General features: G+C 46.3%; 1 protein-coding gene across 1 annotated transcript in view; it reads right to left on the bottom strand.

The window, feature by feature from the left end:
* LOC309568674 (uncharacterized protein) overlaps window positions 1-15,083 on the bottom strand; it is a gene marked incomplete at both ends in the record, with an annotated part of 82,053 nt that extends 66,970 nt beyond the window's left edge. The window contains 2 exons of the mRNA XM_082274413.1: window positions 12,789-13,601; window positions 14,397-15,083. Coding sequence (XP_082130539.1) covers window positions 12,789-13,601; window positions 14,397-15,083 — 1,500 coding nt within the window. The remainder of the gene's footprint in view (window positions 1-12,788; window positions 13,602-14,396) is intronic.
* Between the last annotated feature and the right edge of the window lie 9,057 nt (window positions 15,084-24,140).

Below are 24,140 nucleotides of genomic sequence, written 5' to 3'. Positions count from 1 at the left end.
TGCCATTTTACACTAAAAGGGGGCATTAGTACCCATTGTTGAATGTTTTAACCATTGCTGGTGATTTTTTTTAAATGCTAACTGCCATTTTACACTAAAGGGGCCACTAGTATCCATTGCTGAATGTTGTAACCATTGCTGGTGATTTTTTGTTTGATGCTAACTGCTATTTTACACTAAAGTTGGCCACTAGTTCCCTTTGCTAATTGGTTGTAAGCATTGCTGGTGATTTTGTTTTATGCTGACTGCCATTTTACACTAAAGGGGCTACTAGTACCCATTGCTGAATGTTATAATCATCACTGGTGATTTTTTTGTTTGATGCTAACTGCTATTTTACACTAAAGTTGGCCACTATTTCTCTTTGCTGAATGTTGTAACCATTGTTGGTGATTTTGTTTTATGCTGACTGCCATTTTACACTAAAGTGGGTTCCACTAGTATCCATTGCTGAATGTTGTAACCATCACTGGTGATTTTGTTTGCTAACTGCCATTTTACACTAAAGGGACCACTAGTACCCATTGTTGAATGTTGTAACCATCGCTGGCGATTTTGTTTGCTAACTGCCATTTTACACTAAAGGAGACACTAGTTCCCATTGCTGAATGTTGTATCATGGCTGGTGATTTTTTGTTTGATGCTAACTGCTATTTTACACTAAAGTTGGCCACTAGTTCTCTTTGCTGAATGTTGTAACCATTGCTGGTGATTTTGTTTTATGCTGACTGCCATTTTACACTAAAGGGGGGCACTAGTACCCATTGCTGAATGTTGTAACCATTGCTGGTGATTTTTTTAATGCTAACTGCCATTTTACACTAAAAGGGGGCATTAGTACCCATTGTTGAATGTTTTAACCATTGCTGGTGATTTTTTTAAAATGCTAACTGCCATTTTACACTAAAGGGGCCACTACTATCCATTGCTGAATGTTGTAACCATTGCTGGTGATTTTTTGTTTGATGCTAACTGCTATTTTACACTAAAGTTGGCCACTAGTTCCCTTTGCTGAATGTTGTAAGCATTGCTGGTGATTTTGTTTTATGCTGACTGCCATTTTACACTAAAGTGGGTTCCACTATTACCCATTGCTGAATGGTGTAACCATTGCTAGTGATTTTGTTTGCTAACTGCCATTTTACAATAAAGGGGGGCACTAGTACCCTTTGCTGAATGTTGTAACCATTGCTGGTGATTTTTTAAAATGCTAACTGCCATCATTGCAAATGCCAACTGACATTCAACATTACTGCTGGACAGATGTGGATTACCAAAAACTTCTTCCCCAATATTTTTTTTTTTTTTTAGAATTTATTTTTTAAAATTTTCAGTTGCTTCCTGGTTTCTGGCCTAGGCCAAATTGATGTCATACATCCCAGGAGTCTTCATGGACTTTTTTTTTCTTTCATCTGTAGCGGGGGGGGGGGGGCTTTCTCAGCTAAGCACACCTTCCTGTCTGCATGCCTGAGCTAAGGGCAGATGGATTCCAGGAAGTAAATGCTACATGAATCATCTGCCCTTACTCAAGATGGTCATGGCTGGAAATGCTAGGGGGTGTTTTTGGAAATAAAGCAGGGAGACATGGATGGGGAGCTTGCTTTAGTTTGTGGTGCTCCCGCTGCTGTCTCAGCCAATGAGGAGGGGGAGTCCTGAGACAGCCGAGGCTATCATAAACATTGCTGGATCAGGGGGAGTTCAGGTAAGGATTGGGGGGGGGGGAGCAGCACACAGAAGGTTTTTTTAACTTCATACATAGAATGCATGAAAGTAAAAAACCTTCAGCCTTTAAAACCACGTTCTTCCATGTTAAAGTTTGAGAAAGGCTGATGTAGGAGGTTTGGATTAAATTTTAGGGGCTTTCAAACAAAATAGTTTGACTCAATAATGGCCAAATGGAAATGTTCTGATGAAAGTGTGACAGACCCAACCAGGACAGGGGCAAGCCTCCTACCCACTGATTATGGCCCATAGAGAGAGCCATAGTCCATTCTCCAATGATGGACAACAATGTAATAGACGCTGAGAGCAAGGCTTGGATTCAGTCTCCGAAAAGGGACAATAAAGCTTCCCTTCTGGAGTGGATGGAAAAGTGTAATATTAATCTTGTACAGGTTAATGGTCAGAGGGAATATTGTGGCCCTCCTGCAGACTGGGTTGGAGAGGCTCCTTCACTTGGGACAGAAATATTTATCAACTATAATCCTAAAGAAATCTATGGAGATAAAATAATTCCACTGTATCAGACTGTTTGGACATTGTTTGTCTTCTGATGACTTTTCTAGTGGACAGAAGACACAAGTTTGTGTCTCTCCCATTGTTAATCGAGTCACCTATTTTTTCTGTCTGTCTGCTAGTATTTTGTCCACTCCACCTTGTTAGCAAACTATTGTGGGATGTTATATGTTAATTATATTACTGGATAATTAAGATCCCTGTTAGTTATTAGCTGTTAATTGGATTGGCGTTTGACGTTTCATTGTCACGCTAATATCCTCAGGAGGGGAAAGTCCTCCTTTGGGGTATAAAGTCTGAGTTTCAATAAACAGTAATTCTGTGTATGATGCTTGGGGTAAAAAGAGCTGGTATTGGCTCTCAGTCTGCTGGAATGGTTTGGAGGGCAGGAGGCACTGTTTGGCGGAAGGAAGCACCTAATCGGGGGGCCAAGTGGTTTCGTCACAGAAAAATTTCCATACAGGCATTCAAAAGAAATTCTGGTGTAGCGTAAAGGAGATTTTTCTTGCTTTGGAGAGTTTTTCTTTCACTTTCTACCAACATACATTAAAAAACTAAAAACAAAAACAACAAAACAGGGATTTTAACTATAATAATACTAATTTCAGGTGATATTTTAGAAATTGGTAGATATTCACACATGAATGTTAAGAACAAAAACACATGAATGTTAAGAACAATTTACATAAACAAGCTTTGGCGGAAGAAAGCACCTAATCCGAGTGCCAAGTGGTTCCGTCACAGAAAGATTTTTTTTGAATTTCCATACAGAGATTCAAAAGAAATTCTGGGGTAGCTTAAAGGAGATTTTCCTTGCTTTGAAGAGTTTTTCTCTCACTTTCTACCAACATACTGTATATAAAAAAACAAAAACAAAAAAACAGGGCTTTTAAATAAAAAAAAAATAATAATAATAATATTTATTTCAGGTGATATATCCAAAATTGGTAGATATTCACACATGAATGTTAAGAGCATTGGCCAGTGTGCCCCCTTCCAATGCAGAGATGCCAGCGTGCCCCCTTTCAATGCAGAGATGCCAGCATGCCTCCTTTCAATGCAGAGATGCCATCATGCCCCCTTTCAATTCAGAGATGCCAGCATGCCCCTTTCAATGCAGAGATGCCAGCATGCCCCCTTCCAATGCATAGATGCCATCATGCCCCTTTCAATGCAGAGATGCCATCATGCTCCTTTCAATGCAGAGATGTCAGCATGCCCCCTTTCAATGCAGAAATGCCATCATGCCCCCTTTCAATGCAGAGATGCCAGCATGTTCCCTTTCAATGCAGAGATGCCAGCATGCCCCTTTCAATGCAGAGATGCCAGCATGCCCCCTTTCAATGCAGAGATGCCATCATGCCCCCTTTCAATGCAGAGATGCCATAATTCCCCTTTTCAATGCAGAGATGCCAGCATTCCCCCTTTCAATGCAGAGATGCCAGCATGCCCCCTTTCAATGCAAAGATGCCATCATGCCCCCTTTCAATACAGAGATACCAGCATGCCCCCTTTCAATGCAGAGTGACCAGCGTAAGCGTGTCCCCCCCCCCCCCCGCACGAGACCAGTGCACTTACCTCACATCTGTGTCTGTCTCCTGCCTCGCCCTGCTCTTCTTACCGACATGGGTGATGACAGTGGCCATATTAGAATGGGGATTGTGGTGCACTTTAAGGTCTAGCACTTATCTAAAGTGCTTATGTGTGATAAAACGTGAAAAAATGTGAAAAAATTGAAAAGATGTTGAAAATAAAAATGATGTATCCTTTAAAATATACTGTAGTGTTATCTACAAAGAGCTCCGTGCTTGTGAGTGTGGGCCACTGTGACCCACACTCATAAGCACAGAGCACTTTGTAGATAACACTACAGTATATTTAAAAGGATACATCATTTTTATTTTCAACATCTTTTCAATTTTTTCACGTTTTATCACACATAAGCACTTTAGATAAGTGCTAGACCTTGAAGCGCACCACAATCCCCATTCTAATATTTCTCAAACTGTTTCATAGTATCAGTATCCGTGGTGCAGCATCAAGGGAATTAGTAGCACTCTTGATAGCGCAGGAACCACACACCCCCTTACAGATGACAGTGGCCAGCCTCTGGGTGAGCTCTTGGAGTCCAGCGGCGGCTCGCGGCTTCTTTAGTTCCCCAGCGTGGCGGCTTCTCTTCAGTTCCCCCGGCTCCCGCTTCCTCCCCAGTCAATGGCATGGGGTTTGCCTTTCGACCAATCAGGAAGCGCGTATCGGACGCGCTTCCTGATTGGCCAGGAGGAGGATCCGTGTGACAATAGCAAATTTTTATTCGCTATTGTCACACAATGGGTGGGGTTGGGGCGCACTGCTCTGTGCCCCGGGACCACCCGTTGCATCACCCTATTAGAGCCTCTGGCTCTAATCAGGTGATGGGGAAAAAAAAGCCCCATTGAGCTCCATGCGTCCGGCGCCCCTGCATGTAGATTAGGGGGCCGGACGCATGGATAGGGGGGGCGGCGCCCCTGCGCCCCCAACACACAGGCCGCCACTGGTTAAGAACAATTTACATAAACAAGCTTTAGGGGAAGGAAGCATCTAATCCAAGTGCCAAGTAGTTCTGTCACAGAAAGACAGAAAGATTTTTTTTAGGATTTCCATACAGACATTCAAAAGAAATTCTGGGGTAGCTTAAAGGAGATTTTCCTTGCTTTGGAGAGTTTTTCTCTCACTTTCTACCAACATATATAAAAAACAAAAAAAAAAAAACAGGGCTTTTAACTAAGAAAAAAAAAAATAATATTCATTTCATTTGATATTTCAGGATTTTTTTTTTAAAGCCTGTAGCGTGTGCAACACACTCAAAAGACTCCACCCGGTGCATAAAAAAGTGCACACACACAAGGTGAGAACACAAAAAAGCACAGGGTGTGCGAAATCGAATGGTCTTCCCTCCGAAGAGGTAGGACCCGAAACCTCAATCCCCCGGGGCGCAAGACTCCTGACAGGGACATAAGGTACTCATGGTCTGTCTGGCCGAGACCAGACCGACCCCGTTCTTCAGGGGGACTGCCGAAACAGCCCCCACCGAGTACTAAGTAGGGCTCCCCCGAAGGGAGACCCCATGGGAGACGGCGAACTAAGCCAAAAGGCCATATCCACCCCCTCCCAAGACTTAAGGCTGGGCCCGAGGACCCACACACTCCAGTCTGTGCAAATAAAGAAAAAAGGTGAAAGTGCAGGTGACGGACTCCAAATAAAAAGACAGACAAAACATAAAAGTGGGGAAAGGGAAGTGGGGAAAGTGCGATGGTGCCATGTGAGGGACCAAGGCAGGCCTTCCAGCCGGAATAAAAAATTCCTCTGGTGCAAGCCAAAAGGCCTGTCCCAAGAGGCAGGTGTGAAAAAGGTGTGCAGTGGCCAAGGTGCCGAAAAAACTCACAGCGAGCTGCCCCTCACCAGTGAGAAATTAAGGCACCCCTGGGCTGCCACCCCAGGGGCACTTACACTACGGTCTTTTTTAATCTCAGCCCCCGGCCAGACCAAATGTAGCCTATCCCCACCAGCAGACATCAGAACCTGGACAGCTTAGAGAGAGCTTACCTACAACTGGGGACAGGCCCACAAGCAAGCCAGATCAACCCAGGAGAGAAAGCCCCCCCCTCGCCATCCTGTTCCTCAGCCCATTACATCCAGGAGCAGTTCCACCGGCCCCCCCGAACCGGCTTCCCGCCCCCTTCAAACTGGTTAGGACAGTTCAACCCATTCGAATCAGAAGGCGGCGGGCCCCACATGCTTTCCCAGATGACCTACTTCCCATACCTCAATACTCAGAGCGCTCCGGGTTTCGGTCATACTGGTACTAGCTAAGGCCCATACCAACTGATAAGAACAGATACTACACTTGATCTTAGCCAAATTCAGGAATTGTTAGATATTCACATATGGATGTTAAGAACAATTTACATAAACAAGCTTTGGGGGAAGGAAGCACCTAATCCGAGTGCCAAGTGGTTCTGTCACAGAAAGATTTTTTTAGATTTTCCATACAGACATTCAAAATAAATTCTGGGGTAGCTTAAAGGAGATTTTTCTTGCTTTGGAGAGTTTTTCTCTCACTTTCTACCAACATATAAAAAAAAAAAAAAAAACCAAAAAAACAAAAAGAGGGCTTTTAACTTTAAAAAAAAAAAATAATTTCAGGTGATATTTTAGAAATTGGTAAATATTCACACATGAATGTTAAGAACAATTTACATAAACAAGCTTTGGAGGTAGGAAGCACCTAATCCGAGTGCCAAGTGGTTCCATCACAGAAAGATTGTTTTTGGATTTCCATACAGACATTCAAAAGAAATTCTGGGGTAGCTTAAAGGAGATTTTTCTTGCTTCGGAGAGTTTTTCTCTCACTTTCTACCAACATATATATATATATATATATATATATATATAAAAAACAGGGCTTTTAACTTTAAAAAAATAATAATAATAATAATAATAATTTCAGGTGATATTTTAGAAATTGGTAGATATTCACACATTAAGAACAATTTACATAAACAAGCTTTGGGGGAAGGAAGCACCTAATCGGGGTGCCAAGTGGTTCTGTCACAGAAATAATTTTTTAGAATTTCCATATAGACATTCAAAAGAAATTCTGGGGTAGCTTAAAATAGATTTTCCTTGCTTAGGAGAGTTTTTCACTCACTTTCTACCAACATATATATAAAAAAAACAAAACAAAAAAACAGGGCTTTTTACTTAAAAAAAAAAAATAATAATAATTTCAGGTGATATTTTAGAAATTGGTAGATATTCACACATGAATGTTAAGAACAATTCACATAAACAAGCTTTGGGGGAAGGAAGCACCTAATCCGAGTGGTTCTGTCACAGAAAGACAGAAAGCTTTCTTTTGGAATTTCCATACAGACATTCAAAAGAAATTCTGGGGTAGCTTAAAGTGGAGTTCCACCCTAAATTTATACTTACCTCCATCTTCTCGCTCCGGGTCACCTGAAAAACAAATGGATAATCGCAATTTTTTTTTTTTTTTTACTTACCTCGTATAGAAGAAAATATACTTACCTTACTTCCTTCTTCCTCCCCTCGGCGGGCACGGCGATTCGTCACTTCCTGGCTTTGCAATGATTTCTGGGAGCTGAACGTCATCGCTGCCAGGAATCAATGCTCCTGCACCGGCCCCGCCGTCAGTTCCGGTGCGCGCGCGTCATTCCCTTCTAAACAGCTTCTGGGCATGCCCAGAAGCTGTGGAGGGATGACGTGCGCCCACTGGAAGTGACGGCGGGGCCGGTGCAATGCATCGTGCGACCGAAGAAGATGGAGAGGACGCAGAAGAGGATCGCACTGGCTTCAAGCTGCCCACACCTGAGATGGCAGCGCTGGACAATACTTTTTCAAGGTAAGTATTTCTTGTAAAAGGTAAGCGCAACCCGGGACAGATCAGAGGCTAGCCATTGTGGAATGTACTAGCCCTGACTGTCCCGGGGGTATTTTTATTAAAAAAAGTATTCCCAGGGTGGAACTCCGCTTTAAGGGAGATTTTCCTTGCTTTGGAGAGTTTTTCTCTCACTTTCTATCAACATAAAAAAAACAAAAAAAACAGGGCTTTTAACTTTAACCTCCCTGGCGGTATGATTATGTCCGGAATTACATACCAAAAGCGGTACAATTGTTTTCATGGAAATTTGGCGTTATGTATTATAGGCCTACAATTCTTAGTAATTACTGACTTAAACCTGACCAAAACAAGAGTCTAGTAGACATCCCAGATGTGATAAATTTTAAACACAAACGCATGAATTATAATCTAATCAATAATATAATTTTATTATATAATATATAATATATATAATAAAATTATATTATTGATTAGATTATAATTCATGCATTATATATTATATATAGATATATGTGTGTGTGTGTGTATATATATATATATATATATATATATACACACACATATATATATATATATATATACTGGTATATATATATATATATATATATATATATATATGCATATATATATATATATATATATATATATATATATGCATATATATATGTATATATATATATGTATATATATATATATATATATATATGCATATATATATATATATAAAATATAAAATGTGTTATGTGTTTTGTGCAACGTTTTTTTTTTTTTTTTTTTGAATTTCCTTCCCTAGTTCCGCTCCCATGCAGCATTGCTGCTGCAGGGAACGGAACTAGGAAGTGATCAGACCGACGGTGGACGGAGGAGCGGCGGGACTCTCGGCTGGCGATCTCAGCAATGGGAGATCATCGCTGGATTGCCAGGATAAGGTAAGAGAACACCGCTGCGCTCTCTGCCTATCCACCCCGAGCATGACTCGGGGATACCACTCCTGCAATGAAAACTCCACCCCGAGTCACGCTCGGGATTACCGCTAAGGAGGTTAAAGAAAAAAAATAATAATAATTTCAAGTGATATTCTAGAAATTGGTAAATATTCGCACATGAATGTTAAGAACAATTTACATAAACAAGCTTTGGCGGAAGGAAGCTCCTAATAGGGGTGCCAAGTGGTTCCGTCACAGAAAGATTCTTTTAGAATTTCCATACAGACATTTAAAAAAAATTCTGGGGTAGCTTTAAGGAGATTTTTCTTGCTTTGGAGAGTTTTTCTCTCGCTTTCTACCAACATATATAAAAAACAAAACAAAAAAAAAAAAAAAAAAACAAAAAAAAAAAACTTAAAAAAATAATAATAACAATTTCAGGTGATATTTTATAAATTGGTAGATATTCACACATGAATGTTAAGAACAATTTACATAAACAAACTTGTCATTTTTTTCTTAGTGAATCCATAATAAGGGGCAGCTGAAAGTCAAATGTTCTCTTTGGGTCTATTTTCTCAGTCATTAAAAATCTCCCCCCACCACCACCCTGTAATAATATCTACAATGTGTATGTTGTAGAGGTTTTTTTTTTTTTAACAAAACATCTGGATTTTGCCAGAGCTAAGAATGATTAATTAAATAGTTGGTTTGATCTCCAATTCATTCATAAACATCTGGCGCACATTACATTCCGCTCCAAGTTTGTTTAAATATTGTCAGATCCTGTCCCAGAAATGTTGTGCTATAGAAGGAGCACAGTGTTGGGTGTATGTGTTAACATGGGACACGCTCTGATTACAATGTTTGCATCGCCAACGCATTAAACTGCTCTGTTTTACAGTCAGTTGCAGCTTACATGTATACATTTAGTGGCCAAAGTACCATGATGGATAAAGTTGACCCCAAATTTCAGATGGCATTAAAGTTGAAGTTTAATCTGCTTATATTTCACCTTCCCTTGTTCCTCCCTTCCCCCCTTCATCAACATGCCAATGTCCCACCAGACCCCACCTTTCTATCTCAGTATCCCTGGTAGAATTTTAAAAGGAAATGTCTCAGGCTATTTTTTTTGGCCCCATTATCTCATTAGGCATCAGGGCTGCCATGAGCTTCTAAAACCATTCAGCACAATGTTGCATCATTTGCTGCTCTTTATTGCATACAAACTTTTTTTTGAAGCCTGGTTCAAAAACTCCTTTGTCTTCAATGGGACCTCTGGTTAAAAAATTTGGAGGTTTGTGAATTCTTTAACCACTTCAGCCCTGGAAGATTTTACCCCCTTCCTGACCAGGCCCTATTTTGCTATTCGGCACTGCGTTAATTTAACGGACAATTGCACGGTCGTGCGATGCTGTACCCAAACAAAATTTACATCCTTTTTTTCCCACAAATAGAGCTTTCTTTTAGTGGTATTTGATCACCTCTGCGATTTTTAATTTTTGCGCTATAAACAAAAAAAGAGCGACCATTTTGAAAAAAAAAAAATATTTTTCACATTCTGCTAAATAACATTCCCCCAAAAAACAAATTTAAAATCAAAATTTTTTAACATTTTAGGCCAATTTTCTGCTACATATTTTTGGTAAAAAAAAATCGCAATAAGCGTATTTTGATTGGTTTGCGCAAAAGTTATCGCGTTTACTAACTACGGGAAAGATTTATGTAATTTTTATTGTTTTTTTTTTTATTAGTAATTTTTTGCGGGACTGCGACATTGTGGCGGACAGATCGGACCCCTAGCTGACATTTCTGACACTTTTGGGGGGACCAGTGATATTACTACAGTAATCAGTGCTAAAAATATACACTGTTACTGTAATAATGACACTGGCAGGGAAGGCGTTAACACTATGGGTGATCAAAGGGTTAAATGTATGCCTCATGCTTACTGACGTGTGTGGGGGGAGGGGGTTCTGTGACAGAGACAGAGATCGCAGGTTCAGCTATGCTGAATCCTGTGATCTCTCCCTGTCTGTCACTGAGAAGATCCGCCTGCTTTGTTTACAAAAGCAGGCGGGTCTTCTCACACTTTCCCCGAGGATCGGGGAAGGGAGGCGGTGATCTCCGCCTCTCCTCCTCCGGTCCGACTCCTGCTGTGTCTAAACACAGCAGGGCCGAGCCTCCGGCGGCGCACACGCGCCGCCGAGACCACTGGAAGTCCAGCGGCGTAGATCTACGTCGTTGGACCGAGGAGAGCCGCACCGCTGCAGTAGGATTTCTGTGAGCAGTCGGCTAGTGGTTAAAAGTTCAGCCAACCCATAACCGATAAAACTTTTTAATTCACTCATCTCTAATTCTTGTCATTAGCCATATTTAAATACCTAATAGACTTAAAGTGGAGTTCCACCCTATTTTTATACTTACCTCCATCTTCTCGCTCCGGGTCACCTGAAAAAGAAATGGATAATCGCATATTTTTTTTTTTTTTACTTACCTCGTAGCGAAGAAAATATACTTACCTTACTTCCTTCTTCCTCCTTCCTCGGCCGCGGCCCGTCGTCACTTCCTGGCTCTGCAATGATTCCTGGGAGCTGGACGTCATAGCTCCCAGGAATCATTGCGCCTGCACCGGCCCTGACGTCAGTTCCGGGTCGCGCGCGTCATCCCCTTCTAAACAGCTTCTGGGCATGCCCAGAAGCTGTGGAGGGGTGACGCGCGACCCGGAAGTGACGTCGGGGCCGGCGCAGAGCATCGTGGGACCAAAGAAGGCGGAAGAAGACGCCGAAGAGGACGCGCTGGCTTCAAGCTGCCCACATCTGAGATGGCAGCGCTGGACAAGACGTTTGCAAGGTAAGTATTTCGTCTTGCAGGTAAGTGCAACCCGGGACAGATCAGAGGCTAGCCATTGTGGAATGCACTAGCCTTGACTGTCCCGGGGGTATTAAAAAAAAAAAAAAAAATCCAGGGTGGAACTCCGCTTTAAAAAGAAATAATCACCACATGCCTGACGAAGGGGTCCTGTGCGACTCTGAAATGTTGCACCTATTTTAATGTAATCCTTTTGCAATAAAAAGTTTGTTCGGACTGCTGTGCAAGATCCTTGGTGTATCCGTGATTGATCCAGTGTCCAGCTGGTGATCGCTGCAGCACCCACAACTGATGTGTCGATATCCAGGAAGGTGTGCGATGGGAATATGAATTATTCTTATTTTTTTTTTGTTGAAAATGTAATCTTTATTTTGCATAAAAGATATACAAAAAACAATACTTTTGTCGGGGTACATTCTCCCCTGTACTGCGACGCAGCGCATAAATACACTACATTACAATACATTTCCGGTCATACTAATAAATACATTCAATCACATACATTCATTCTGCGGTATGATGCCTGATGTGTTGTGCGGAGTAAGGATACCCCGTGCCATCACATCATGCATGACGCCGCAATACCCCTAAAGCATGAAACTGAAAAATACGTTATCTATACGTTGCATTCCTTAAACGATATCAAATAAAAAACATTTAAAAAAAAGCAACAGGTGTGATGGGGGGTGGGAGAGAGGGGTAAGGGGAGGGGAGTGAAATCACAGGCCCGAAGCTTTATTGAATGGACAAAGACACACAAGGGAGAGTGGGGGAAGGGGAAATCTTCAGACCTCCTCTTCCTCCATGAGATCCATCAAGTCTCTGAGCAGACTGTGAACCAGTCTGCGACAGTCCTCAATGGACATCCTCTCCCGCTGGTGGATAAGGCGCTTTCTGGCGCACCATAAAGCGTCCTTAAAGCAACACAACACCCGCCAGGCGTTGTCAATGTCCTCCTGGGAAAAAGTTCCATGAAAAAGTCCATTCAGCACAGCAAAATGTGTGATGGCAGTCTGTGGAACAAAGTCTCTCAGTTCAGGTTCCAAGGCCCTCAACAGGCTCTGTGCAAATGAGCACTCCCAGAAAACGTGGAAAGACGTTTCCTCATGGATGATACAAAAGGGGCAGTGCCTGTATCTGCACAAGTTTCTGGCATGCATAAATGTCCTGAGTGGCAAACCCCCCTGGACAGCCATCCACGCCAGATCTTTATGCCTGTTGGTGAGTCCCTTTGAAGAAACATTCCTCCAGACCACTTTGCAAGTGGCTGAAGGGAGGCCTGGAACAGTCTCAGCAATGTCCGATGCTCTGATCAACTTGTAGATAGTTTTTGGCTTCCACAAGTGGGGCTTAACTCCATGCAGCCCCAGCTCCTTGATGAACTTGAAAGTGTCCAAGTAGTACCAAGGAGTGTCCCAGTTGTAGGGGATGGAGCTGTCCCATTTGTCCCATCCAAGGGACCTCCAGAGAGGCAGGAGGAAAAAACGGGACATGGAGTTGCCTCCAGAGTCCGAAGTTCTGTCAATCAAAGTTCTGCGGATGCAGTTGCAGGCAAAGAACACCCCCAGTAACGTTGCGATGTCGGGCACGCCCTTACCGCCCTTGAGGGGTTCCTTGAACATGACTGCTCGCTTCACTCTGTCCATCTTGGAGCCCCAGATGAAGTGGAACACCGCCCTGGTGATGGCCTTGCAGGTGTTGACCCGGGGGGGCCAGGCCTGGGCGAGGTACTGCAACACAGGGAGGATCTCGCTGCGGAGTACCAGTGTTTTCCCTTCGATGGTGAGTTCTCTGAGGCTCCATAGTCCAAACTTTTGTCTCATCTTGGACAGTCTCTCCTCCCAAGACTTCAGGGCTGCGCCCTCAGCTCCAAACCAAACTCCAAGAATTTTGATGAAGTCCGCCTTGATGCTGAAAGGGATTGATGCAGAAGAAGGCAGGAACCACTTTCCGAAGAGCATGATCTCTGACTTCCCGCAGTTGACTTTTGCCCCTGAAGCTTTGCCGAAGTCCTCACAGGTCTGGACGAGCGAGTCGATGGAGCGCTGGTCAGCACAGAACACCGTTACGTCGTCCATGTAGAGTGAGCACTTGACAACCCTTCTGTCCGGTCCCGGTGCGGTGATCCCTCTGATCTCTGGGTTCTGTCGGATGCATTCGGCAAAGAGCTCTATACAGCAAACAAAAAGCAGAGGTGAGAGAGGGCAGCCTTGTCTGACCCCAGAGAGAACAGGGAAAGGGTCAGTTTTCCAGCCATTCACCAACACCGTACTACAAATGTCATTGTACATCACATTCACATACGAACAAAACATGTCCCCAAGACCAAACCTGCGCAGAGCTCTGCACATAAACTCATGGGAGACACGGTCAAAGGCCTTTTCCTGGTCAAGACTGACCAGGGCCGCGTGCACACGGCGGCCTCGAATGTACTGGACCGTGTCCCGGACAAGCGCAAGGCTGTCCGCAATCCTGCGACCAGGAATGCCACAAGTCTGATCCGGGTGGATGATCTGTCCGATGACAGATTTCAGCCTGTTGGCCAGAACCTTGGCGAGGATTTTGTAGTCCACGTTCAAGAGAGAGATGGGACGCCAATTTTTCAGATCCCCTCTCTCCCCCTTACGCTTATACAAAATCGTGATCATCCCCTCCCTCAGCGACGGAGGCATTGTGCCCTCCACCACCATCTCCTCGTACAGCTCGAGCAGGTCCGGGCCAACGAGATCCCACAGCGCTACATAGAGCTCCGCTGGGAGACCGTCGCAGCCCGGGGTCCTGCCTTGCCTAAAGGATCTGACGGCAGAGTGCAGTTCCTCCAGCGCCAAGGGGGCGTTGATTGCCGACATACCTGCAGGATCAATTTGGTTAGTGATACCTGACAAGAACCTGTCGGCCTCAGCCGTATCTGTTTCTTTCGGGGAGTAGAGGTTGGTGTAGTAGTCGCTGACCACTTGCATCACAGCCTCCTTCCCCTTCTGGAGTGTTCCGGTCTCGTCCCGCAGCTCAGACAAGGGAGTGTGTCCTGAGTGGAGTTTCCTGAAAAAGAAAGAGTTACATTTCTCACCTTTCTCAAGATTCTCCACCTTGGAACGGAAGACGAGGTGCCTGGATTCTTCCTCGAAGTGTCCTTTCAGGCTCTTCTTGGTGTCCTCCAGGTCCTGCCTAACGTCCCAGCCGCAGTGGTGAAGGTCCTGCAGGGACTGCATCTGGCGTTGCAGTCTCCTGAGTTCCCTCTTCCTGGCACACACTTGCTGGCGTCCCCTTGCCTGAAAGAAGCTGCGTAGCTTGACTTTCACAAACTCCCAGTAGTCGCTTACCTTTCCGAAGAACCTCTTGTCCTCCTTCCAGGTAATGTAGGCCTCCCTGAGTTCCTCCAGCAGTTCCTCATTTTCCAGCAGGGTACCATTCAGCTTCCAGGAGCCCGGACCGGGGGCAAAGCCCTCGCCCAGGTCACCCCGAAAGTGAATGGCCCTGTGGTCAGAGAAAAAGCAGGGGACCATGGAGAACCCGCGATGTCTGACTGTCTTGGAGGTGAGCACGAAGTCTATCCTAGAACGCACAGATCCATCAGGACGGCACCACGAATAGTTCACGGAACCTTTCCCTATGGATCCCACGGCGTCCTTCAAGGAAGCCTCCGCAATCATCTCCTTGAGCAGCCTAGACGTGGTGTCGAGCTTTGCGTACATGCTGGAGCTGCGCCCATCCTCCTCAATCGGACAGTTAAAATCACCGCCGATTACTACTGCCCTGGTGGTGACGAGTTGGGTCCGCAGGGTCTGGAAAAGCTCCAGTCGCTCATTCTTATCTGGGGAGGCGTACACGTTGATGAGCCTAACTGGCTCTCCCGCCCATGAGCCGTCTACGACCAAAAGACGGCCACAGACAAGCTCCTGGACGGAGTCAACCGTGAAACGACCACCCCTGACAAGAATGGCTACCCCTGCAGACTTACAATCGACACCCCCGGACCAGTAGGAGGGACCATGGGTCCACTGGGAGGACAGATGAGTGTACCTCCTCGAGAAGGGTAGGGCACACTCCTGGAGCATGTAGACATCACTCTGCTGAGTGGAAAGAAAAGTCAGCGCCACCTGTCTTCTAGACGCATCCTTGATGCTCCTAACATTAATGGAGAAGATGGAGATCTCTGCCATCATGTAAAGGAGATAAAGGGGCTAGCTAGCAGGTGGGCTGAACTTACCTCCCCTGAGGGGGGGGGTGGTTCTTCCACTGCCTCTTGTGCCTGTCCAGTGTCCTGGTTCAGGCCGTTCTCCTCAAGGATGCTGTCCATCAGGTCCTGGGTGAGGTCAGTCTCTGGGGGAGCCAGATCCTTACCTTCCTGCATTGCTCCTTCATCTTCCCCCGCAGACTCAAGGTCCTCGAGGTCCTCCACCACTGGGTCCAGTCCAGCGATGTCATCTTGCTGGGCCACGGTGGGCCGCTTGGTGGGTTCTTCAGTTGTCGGGCTGTCTAGGTTCCGTTTTCGGCCTTTGCTGGTGGGGGGTGGGGTGGGGGGGGCGGTGGGCAGGGTGGGGAAGTCCTCCATGGAGGACAGGGCGGGGGGGGGCTGGGAGGGGGGAGGGGCAGGGGCAGGTGAGGTCACCTCCGACTCAGGGGGGTTGGGGAGGGATGGGTCGGAGGAGGTGGTAGGGGCCTGGGGAGGGGGGGACTCACCAGTGGCTTTCCGAGGTTCCTTCGCAGTCTTTTCCCCTGGCTTCTTTTTCCCAGCGCTGTCTGGGGCTCTGCCCTTGAGCAGGGCTCCAGCGTAGGACCGGGATCTCTGGGGGCAGTCTCTGTAGACGTGCTCCGCCAATCCGCAGAGGTTACAGGTCTTGGACCTCGGGCAATCCTTGGTCTCATGGCCTGCAACCCGACAGAACCTGCAAGAAGGTTCCTGACATTCCATACTTACGCGGCCATGCTTGCCACACCTGTGGCAGATATGGGGCATGTCTGCGTAGTACAGGAGTCCTGCGGAGGCTCCCAGAGAGAAGTGGGACTTCAGGTGTTGGAGATCCCCCGAAGGCTCTCTCCTTAACCTGCAAGAAACTGCCCACTTACCTGTCCAGAAGCCGTTGACATTGAGGATTCGGACTGGGTCTTTGGCCACGATGCAAAACCTCTGGAGGTAGGTGGCGATGTCTTTTCCTGGGGTATGGGGGTTCCTCATGGACACCGTTACCCGCCTTTCATCCCGTTGAATGGGAGTGTTCGCAACGAAGTTGCGGAAAGGGGATTCCGGGCCACAATTCTTCACCGCCTCCCAGTATCTTCTACAGACCTGTAAAGACACAAAAGTTATATAGAATATACCTTTCATGAAGGTCTGCACGGACAGTGTCTCCGCCTTGCTGAACCCCTGTTCGAGGATCATCTTCTTGCCAAAGATTTCCGGGGTCATGTCGGGAACTCTTCCGTCCACCTCCTTCAGTTGCAGCACCACTGTCTGCCTCATCCAGGGTTCCAGGGTAGGAAGCCCGTCTGCGGACCTGGTTGGCCTTGCTGAGCCCGGCTTGCTTGTGGCGGCCGGGGTGGGGGTGGAGGTTGAGGCGACTTCTCCCGGAGTCTTGGCAGAAGTGGCGGGGACGTTCTTTTTCTTCCCGGTGCTCTTCCCCATGACGGAGGAGTTCGTCGGTAGTCGCTTCAGGAGAACTTCGGCGGCTTCCTTCTTATTCCTCGGCGTCTTCACTCTTTTGCAGCCTTTAAAAAGGCCCTTGTGCGCCTACTGCCCGAAGGTAGTAGCGCAGAGTGGGGGGGGAGGAGGGAAGATCGCAATCTCGTTCCTTGTGGGGGCTAAGCCTCTAACCCAATAGCAGCGAGTAGGTGAAGCTGAATTTAATCAACGATCCTACAAGGCCGAGCAGAGGGTACCCCACAAGGACCAAATGGCTTGGATAGATACAAATGTTTCTCAACGTCCTAGCCGTAAAGCAGAGACACCCCTAAGGGCTAAAGTCGATACTACACTTGATCTTAGCCAAAAGGCCGAGAAGCGATGAATTATTCTTATTATAGCAGGTAAGTTAGGCCAGCCATACACAGTTCGAATCCCTGAATCAATCGATCAACTTGGGTACAACCATCCGGCTGGATTTCCTTGCGATTATTGCTAGCGGCTGCTATAAATGCTAGAAATAGTCACTGTCTTCCCCTGGCAGGCACAGCTTCCCCCTCCCGCCCCTACCCCCTCACCGGGAGCAAACAATTGCTCAACAGGAGATATTCCCCTATCAGCACAGCCTGTGTTGATGGGAGATTCGTGCAAATTTCTTTCTTGCAACCTATGGTGGCAGGAAAGAAATTTGCACCATGTATAGCCTGTCTTAAACCTGGAGGTAAAGACCACAAGACATAGACGGAGGGATGGCATGACTAGATTAAAAGGGGAGTGTAGGCACAGGAGGAGTTTTTAGTCATTTTGAAGGATGCAAGGAGGTGGGGGTACTGACCTGATTGGTGAGGCTGGACAGGAACAGGTGGGGTCTTCAGGAGGTTGTAGGCAGGAGGGTCCCAGGAAAGTTTCAGCTGGAAGACAGCAGACATCATGGAATCTTCCTGCCCTCCCTCCCCCTTTATTCACTTACTTTTCTTTTCTTTCTTTTGTTGGTTGTGTGGGTTGAGGCATTAGTCATGGGCATGGCAGCTGGAGGGTTCAAGGTCTTAAAAGGTGGGCATTACAATAAAGGTGAATCGGTAGGGACCTGTCCTGGGTACCGCTCCCCTCAGTTTTGCATGGTTGTGGTAGTACCTGAGGCTACTGGCAACTGTCTCCGAGTCAGTGGGGTGCAGCTGGAGGCCTACTTTACGGGTTGTTGCAGGGACTAAGTTTATTGCCTACAAGGACCTTGAGGCTCCAGTGTACATTAATCATTGAAGGTCATTCTGTTTTTTGTTATCTGTTATTCATATTGGTTATTTCTATTTTTATTAATAAAGTGGCTGCTGTGGCCATTAAAACTCTGATTGGTGTTGGTGTGGTTTATTTAGGTAGCATGGAATGGTGGAGGGGAGGCAGGCAGCATTAGTGCCAAAGTTCATCTTTAATACCCTAGTCAATGGTTAAAACATATTTCAGATTTTTTATTGCTGTCTGTGTCCCTATTGGGGAGATTTCCTCTAATTTGATTTCAGTTTTACACCCTGCTGTTTCTAGTAAGGAAAAAGAACATCAGCTGAAGACCACTTATGGACCTGAAGAAACAGAACTGCTTCATCCATCTTGAAAAATTCAAATTGGAATTCTTATAGACCATAGCACTATCCATACAGCTAGGGGACTGGATGCTTTCTGTAGACTTGCAGAATGAGTATGCACTCATTCCTATCCCACTTGCCTTCCAAAGGTAACTCAGATTTACGATCGGTCAAACTCATCTCCAGTCTGTCAGCTTACGTTTAAGCAGTGGTGTATTTAGGTTTTGTGCTGCCCTAGGCCTGACTAAACTTGTGCACCCTCTAATTTAAATATGACCCACCCCTTCCTGCCATGACCACACCCCTTCCTGTTTAAGACCCCCCTGTCATCTGCAAACCACACCTCCACAAATGCCAGTGCTAAGTGATAAAAGCACTTCCAGTGGTGGAAGTGCTCATATATACCTGCTAAAATACATACTGGCAGCAGTGCGGCCACTTTATGGGGGCACTAGACTGATTTGTCTCCTAGGCCCTGCCACCTAGCCCAGTCCGGCCCATAAGACTGGCGCTACACTAAAAGTGTAGCGCATGCGGTGGGGACTTTTTTCGTGCAGGAGCTTAGAGGAGATAAGCAATCGTAAAAAAAGACAGCTCGATTCCACTCAGCAGGATGATATGCTTGGCAGCCCACTTTGACACCACCAACAGTTTGATCTCCCTACCATGCCAAAAAAAATTCCTGTTTAGAGTGGAAAGGACCAAAAAGCAATCTCTTTCTTCTCAATGACTGCTTCCCAATGCATGTGTCTGCTGGGGACCATGCCATTGTGCCTTTCCATGATACCCTGGTTGCACTGCCCTCTGAGACAATTCCAGAGAGGGTTCCACGTCCAGTGGAAGAGTCAACATCTAAATCAGATGATCAAAGTCTCAACTAATGTGTGCAGGAGTCTCTGGTGGCGGGCACAGAAGAATCCTGATAACCAGACGCATCCATTAGAACCTTTGTCCTGGTTCATAGCTACCACCAACGCCAGCTAAAAGAGGTGGGGGCTCTTTGTGTTAATGCCAGGATTTAAGGAAATTGAAGAATCCCAACATAGGGAATCTCACTAGAGATCACAGTAGCCCTCTTGGCTCTAACCTCTGTCTCTCTCAGATTTGGTGGAAACCAGTAACATTTCGAATGGACAGCAAGCTGGCAGTATCCTATATCTAGGACCAGGGGGCACCCACAGCTGCACCATTCTAAAAGAAAAGTATCTTATTACATCATGGCCTGAGAGAGATAGTCTATACTTACGAGCTGTGTATCTCTTGGTGGCTCAGAATATAAAGGCAGATCACAACTCCAGAGTCTTTCCAAACCAAAACGAATGGTCAGTGCATGCTGATATATTGTCACTCATCTGTGGGGTCGTCCTCGGATAGACCTGTTTTCTGCTTCAGGCAACCAAAAACTGCTCAGATTTCGGTCTCTTCTTCCTCATCAGTCAGCAAAGCATAGTTTGTGAGGTTGAAAAAAGATATCGGTCCATCCAGTTCAACCTATGATGTGTGTGTGGTTGCTGCTAACCGTACATTGTATACCCCTGTATGTTGTTGTCTTTAAGGTGGCCATCTAATAGTCTTTTGAAACTATCGACGCTCCCTGCTGACACCACTGCCTGTGGAAGAGAATTTCACATCCTTACTGCTCTGATCGTGAAGAACCCCTTACGTAGTTTAAGGTTAAACCGTTTTTCCTCTAGTATAGCATGTGGATGCTCTCACCTGTCCATGAGTCATTGCTTTACTCCCATACTAGCTACAAAGCCCTTGGTTTCCCCTGTCAATACATTTGAGCCCTCCAGTCTCTCTCCCAACATTCCCTCGTTCCCTGTCTCAAGGCAAATGCCTACATCTGTGTCCAGACAGACTGTCTCCTTGAGCTTGGAAAAGGTTGGAAGATCTAGGCCACAGGTGTCAAACACAAGGCCCACAGGCTGAATCCTGCCCATCAGGCCATTTCATGTGGCCCTCGCACCCAGGACTTTTTTCAGCTGGAATGTGGTGGAACTCAGTTCCGCCACCTCCAACTGCAGTTCCCTGCCTACCCTGCATGCACTCACGGCGGGGATCAGCAGTGCCAACAAATGATTTTCCTGCAAGTGACAGACAGAGAGAGACGCAGAGCCACCTACACTGCCAGGCAGATGAGATGTGAGGAAGCTTTTTGGGGGGTGGGGGGGAGGCACTCTGTACTCCACACACTCCTGAATTCTGCTTGCCCTGTACTTCTTATGTCTGCATTCTGTACGTAGAGCAGCCATAAAACTTGTACTCTGTATGTCATACACTCCTCAACCCTGCAGTCTTTACACAGCGCAACCCTGAACATTACAATCTGTATGTAGTGCACTCATGAACTCTACACTCTGTACACTGCGTACTCCTAGGTATCTAAAGCCTCGTTTCCACTGAGCGGAACGGTTCCGGTTGGTACAGTTTGGAAGGGTTAGAATGGTCCGGCCTATTCAGGTGAGCGTTTCCACTGCAAGTCTGGCCACCAGGGGCCATGTGGGGTTTACACCAAATACCTTTTGACGTGAGCATTGAGGTTTTCCTGTCCGCCAATCAGTGGAATGTATCGTGTGACGCCAGTAGCTCCGCCCTAACCGTACCATTTCCTATGGCCCTACATCTGAAGGAGGACCAGGAATGGTGCGGTTTGGTTCGGTTGTATAGGCCACTTTCATAATGGAAACACTCAAACTAGCGTACCGAACTGACCAGAACCGATCCACTCAGTGGAAACGAGGCATAAGTAGATAGATAGTCTTTAAGATACAACCGGCCCCTTGAGGACAACCCTAATGCTGATGCGGCCCACAATAAAATTTAGTATGACACCCCTGCTCTAGGCGATGATCACAGCTTTTGAAATCTACGTTTGGTACTCTGACAGAATGACAGTCTGCCTATGTAAACAAGGCAGGCATTTTGTGAGTACAGAAGACATGGATCCTGTGTTCCTGTAAAGCAGGAACACCGATCCATGTCTTCAAGTAGTAAAAGCACCTCCCCCACAGTTAGGAAGCACTCCCTAGGCACACAATTAATCTTTTGATCGCCCTGATTTTAACCCCCTTCCCTGCCAGTGTCATTAGTACAGTGACAGTGCATTATTTTAGCACTGATCACTGTAATAATGTTACTGGTCCCCAAAAAAGTGTAAGTTAGGTATCCGATTATTGCAATATCGCTGATCGCCACCATTACTAGTAAAAAAAAAATGTAAAAAATAAATAAAATTATCTCAAAGTTTGTAGACGCTGTAACTTTTGCGCCAACCAGCATCCAATCAGATATCTGCCCCCTGTGACCCAGGAAACCATAGAAAAAACAAGTTCTTCTTGACTTCCTCTCCCCTGCAATGCCACTGTGGTTGAGCGCCACCTGCAGTGGAGAAAGCAGACTGCACCTGCCTACAATGGTATCTGTTTGATGCGAGACACAGTTATCTGTGAAACACCAGATGAGGACCAGAGGCAGGAACATGGTGACACATGATTAGTAGACAGGAGAGAAGCCAAAAGTTGTCAACAGCTGGGCAGCGAGGTGCAGGAACATAAGGCAGAGGCAGAATACAAACCAAGGTCAGTTCAAAGCCAGGCAGTGAGGTACCCAATCAGGAAGCAGGATACAGAATCCAAACACAGGTCGCAAAGAGTAGACAGGAATCCAAAGGCAGATCAAAGGCAAGCTGGGTCATGTATAGGTAAATCAGGGACTAGCTGAAGACCACCCAGCAATCTGTCCATGACACAATCCAGCTTAACCACTTTAAGACCGGAAGGATTTGCCTCCTTACTGACGAGGCCCTATTTTGCGATTCGGCACTGCGTTACTTTAACAGACAATTGCGCAATCGTGCAATGCTGTGCCTACATAAAATTGATGTCCCACAAAAAGAACTTTCTTTTGGTGGTATTTGATCACCTGTGCGATTTTTATTTTTTGCGCTATAAACCAAAAAAGAGCGACAATTCTGAAAAAAAACAATATTTTCCATTTCTGCTATATTAAAATTCCTCAAAAAAAAAAAAAAAATTAAAAATCTAAATTTTTTAACATTTTAGGCCAATTTGTATTCTGCTACATATTTTTGGCAAAAAAAAAAATCGCAATAAGCGTATTTTGATTTCGTCCACTATCTATGGGAAAGATTTGTCATTTTTATTGTTTTTCTCTTTTACTAGTAATGGCGGCAATCTGCGATTTTTAGCGGGACTGCGACATTGCGGCGGACAGATCGGACCCCTGACTGACATTTTTGACACTTTTGGGGGTACCAGTGACATTATTACAGTAATCAGTGCTAAAAATATGCACTGTTACTGTAGTAATGACACTGGCAGGGAAGGGGTTAACCCTGTGGGTGATCAAGGGGTTAAATGTGAGCCTAGGGGAGTAATTCTAACTGTGGGGGGGCATGGCTTGTGAAATGACCATAGAGACATGTGATCCTATATAGAAGGATCACAGGAGCTCTGTGATCATTTCAGGGAGAAGGACGGTTGGCTGTGTTTACAACAGCTGACCGTTCTTCTCTCTCAGCGGGGAACGATCGCGGGTGTCAGGCGGCAATCGGAGCCGTCTGATCCGTGCATTGGCTTCCCTGCTGCCGAGTGGGGGCGGGAGTGTGCCGCCGGCGGCACGCGCTCTCCCCCTAGCTTCCCGCGTGCGACCGACGTAGACCTACTTCGATTTGCGCAGGAGAGCCATCCTGCCACAGTAAATAGGTGGCGGGTGGTCGGGAAGTGGTTAAATAGGCTGGTTAGCACCAATACCAGCGCTGAGCGTGCATGTGCACCTACGCTCCAATACCAGTGCTGAGCGTGCACGTGCGCCTATGCTCCAATACCAGTGCTGAGCGTGCATGTGCGCCTACGAGCCAATACCAGTGCTGAGCGTGCATGTGCGCCTATGTGCCAATACAAGTGCTGAGCATGCATGTGCGCCTACGCGCCAATACCAGTGCTGAGCGTGCATGTGCGCCTACGCGCCAATACCAGTGCTGAGCGTGCATGTACGCCTACATGCCAATACCAGTGCTGAGCGTGCATGTGCACCTACGCGCCAATACAAGTGCTGAGCGTGCATGTGCACCTACGCGCCAATACCAGTGCTGAGCGTGCATGTGCGCCTACGCGCCAATACCAGTGCTGAGCGTGCATGTGCGCCTACGTGCCAATACCAGTGCTGAGCGTGCACGTGCGCCTATGCTCCAATACCAGTGCTGAGCGTGCATGTGCGCCTACGCGCCAATACCAGTGCTGAGCGTGCATGTGCGCCTACGCGCCAATACCAGTGCTGAGCGTGCATGTGCGCCTACATGCCAATACCAGTGCTGAGCGTGCATGTGCGCCTACGTGCCAATACAAGTGCTGAGCGTGCATGTGCGCCTACGCGCCAATACCAGTGCTGAGCGTGCATGTGCGCCTACGCGCCAATACCAGTGCTGAGCGTGCATGTGTGCCTACGCGCCAATACCAGTGCTGAGCGTGCATGTGCGCCTATGC

Source organism: Pelophylax lessonae (genome assembly GCF_965119305.1).
Source record: "Pelophylax lessonae genome assembly, chromosome: 1".
In the NCBI taxonomy this organism is placed as follows: domain Eukaryota; kingdom Metazoa; phylum Chordata; class Amphibia; order Anura; family Ranidae; genus Pelophylax; species Pelophylax lessonae.
Note: the sequence above shows the minus strand (reverse complement) of the source record. Positions and strands in the feature narration are given on the sequence as shown.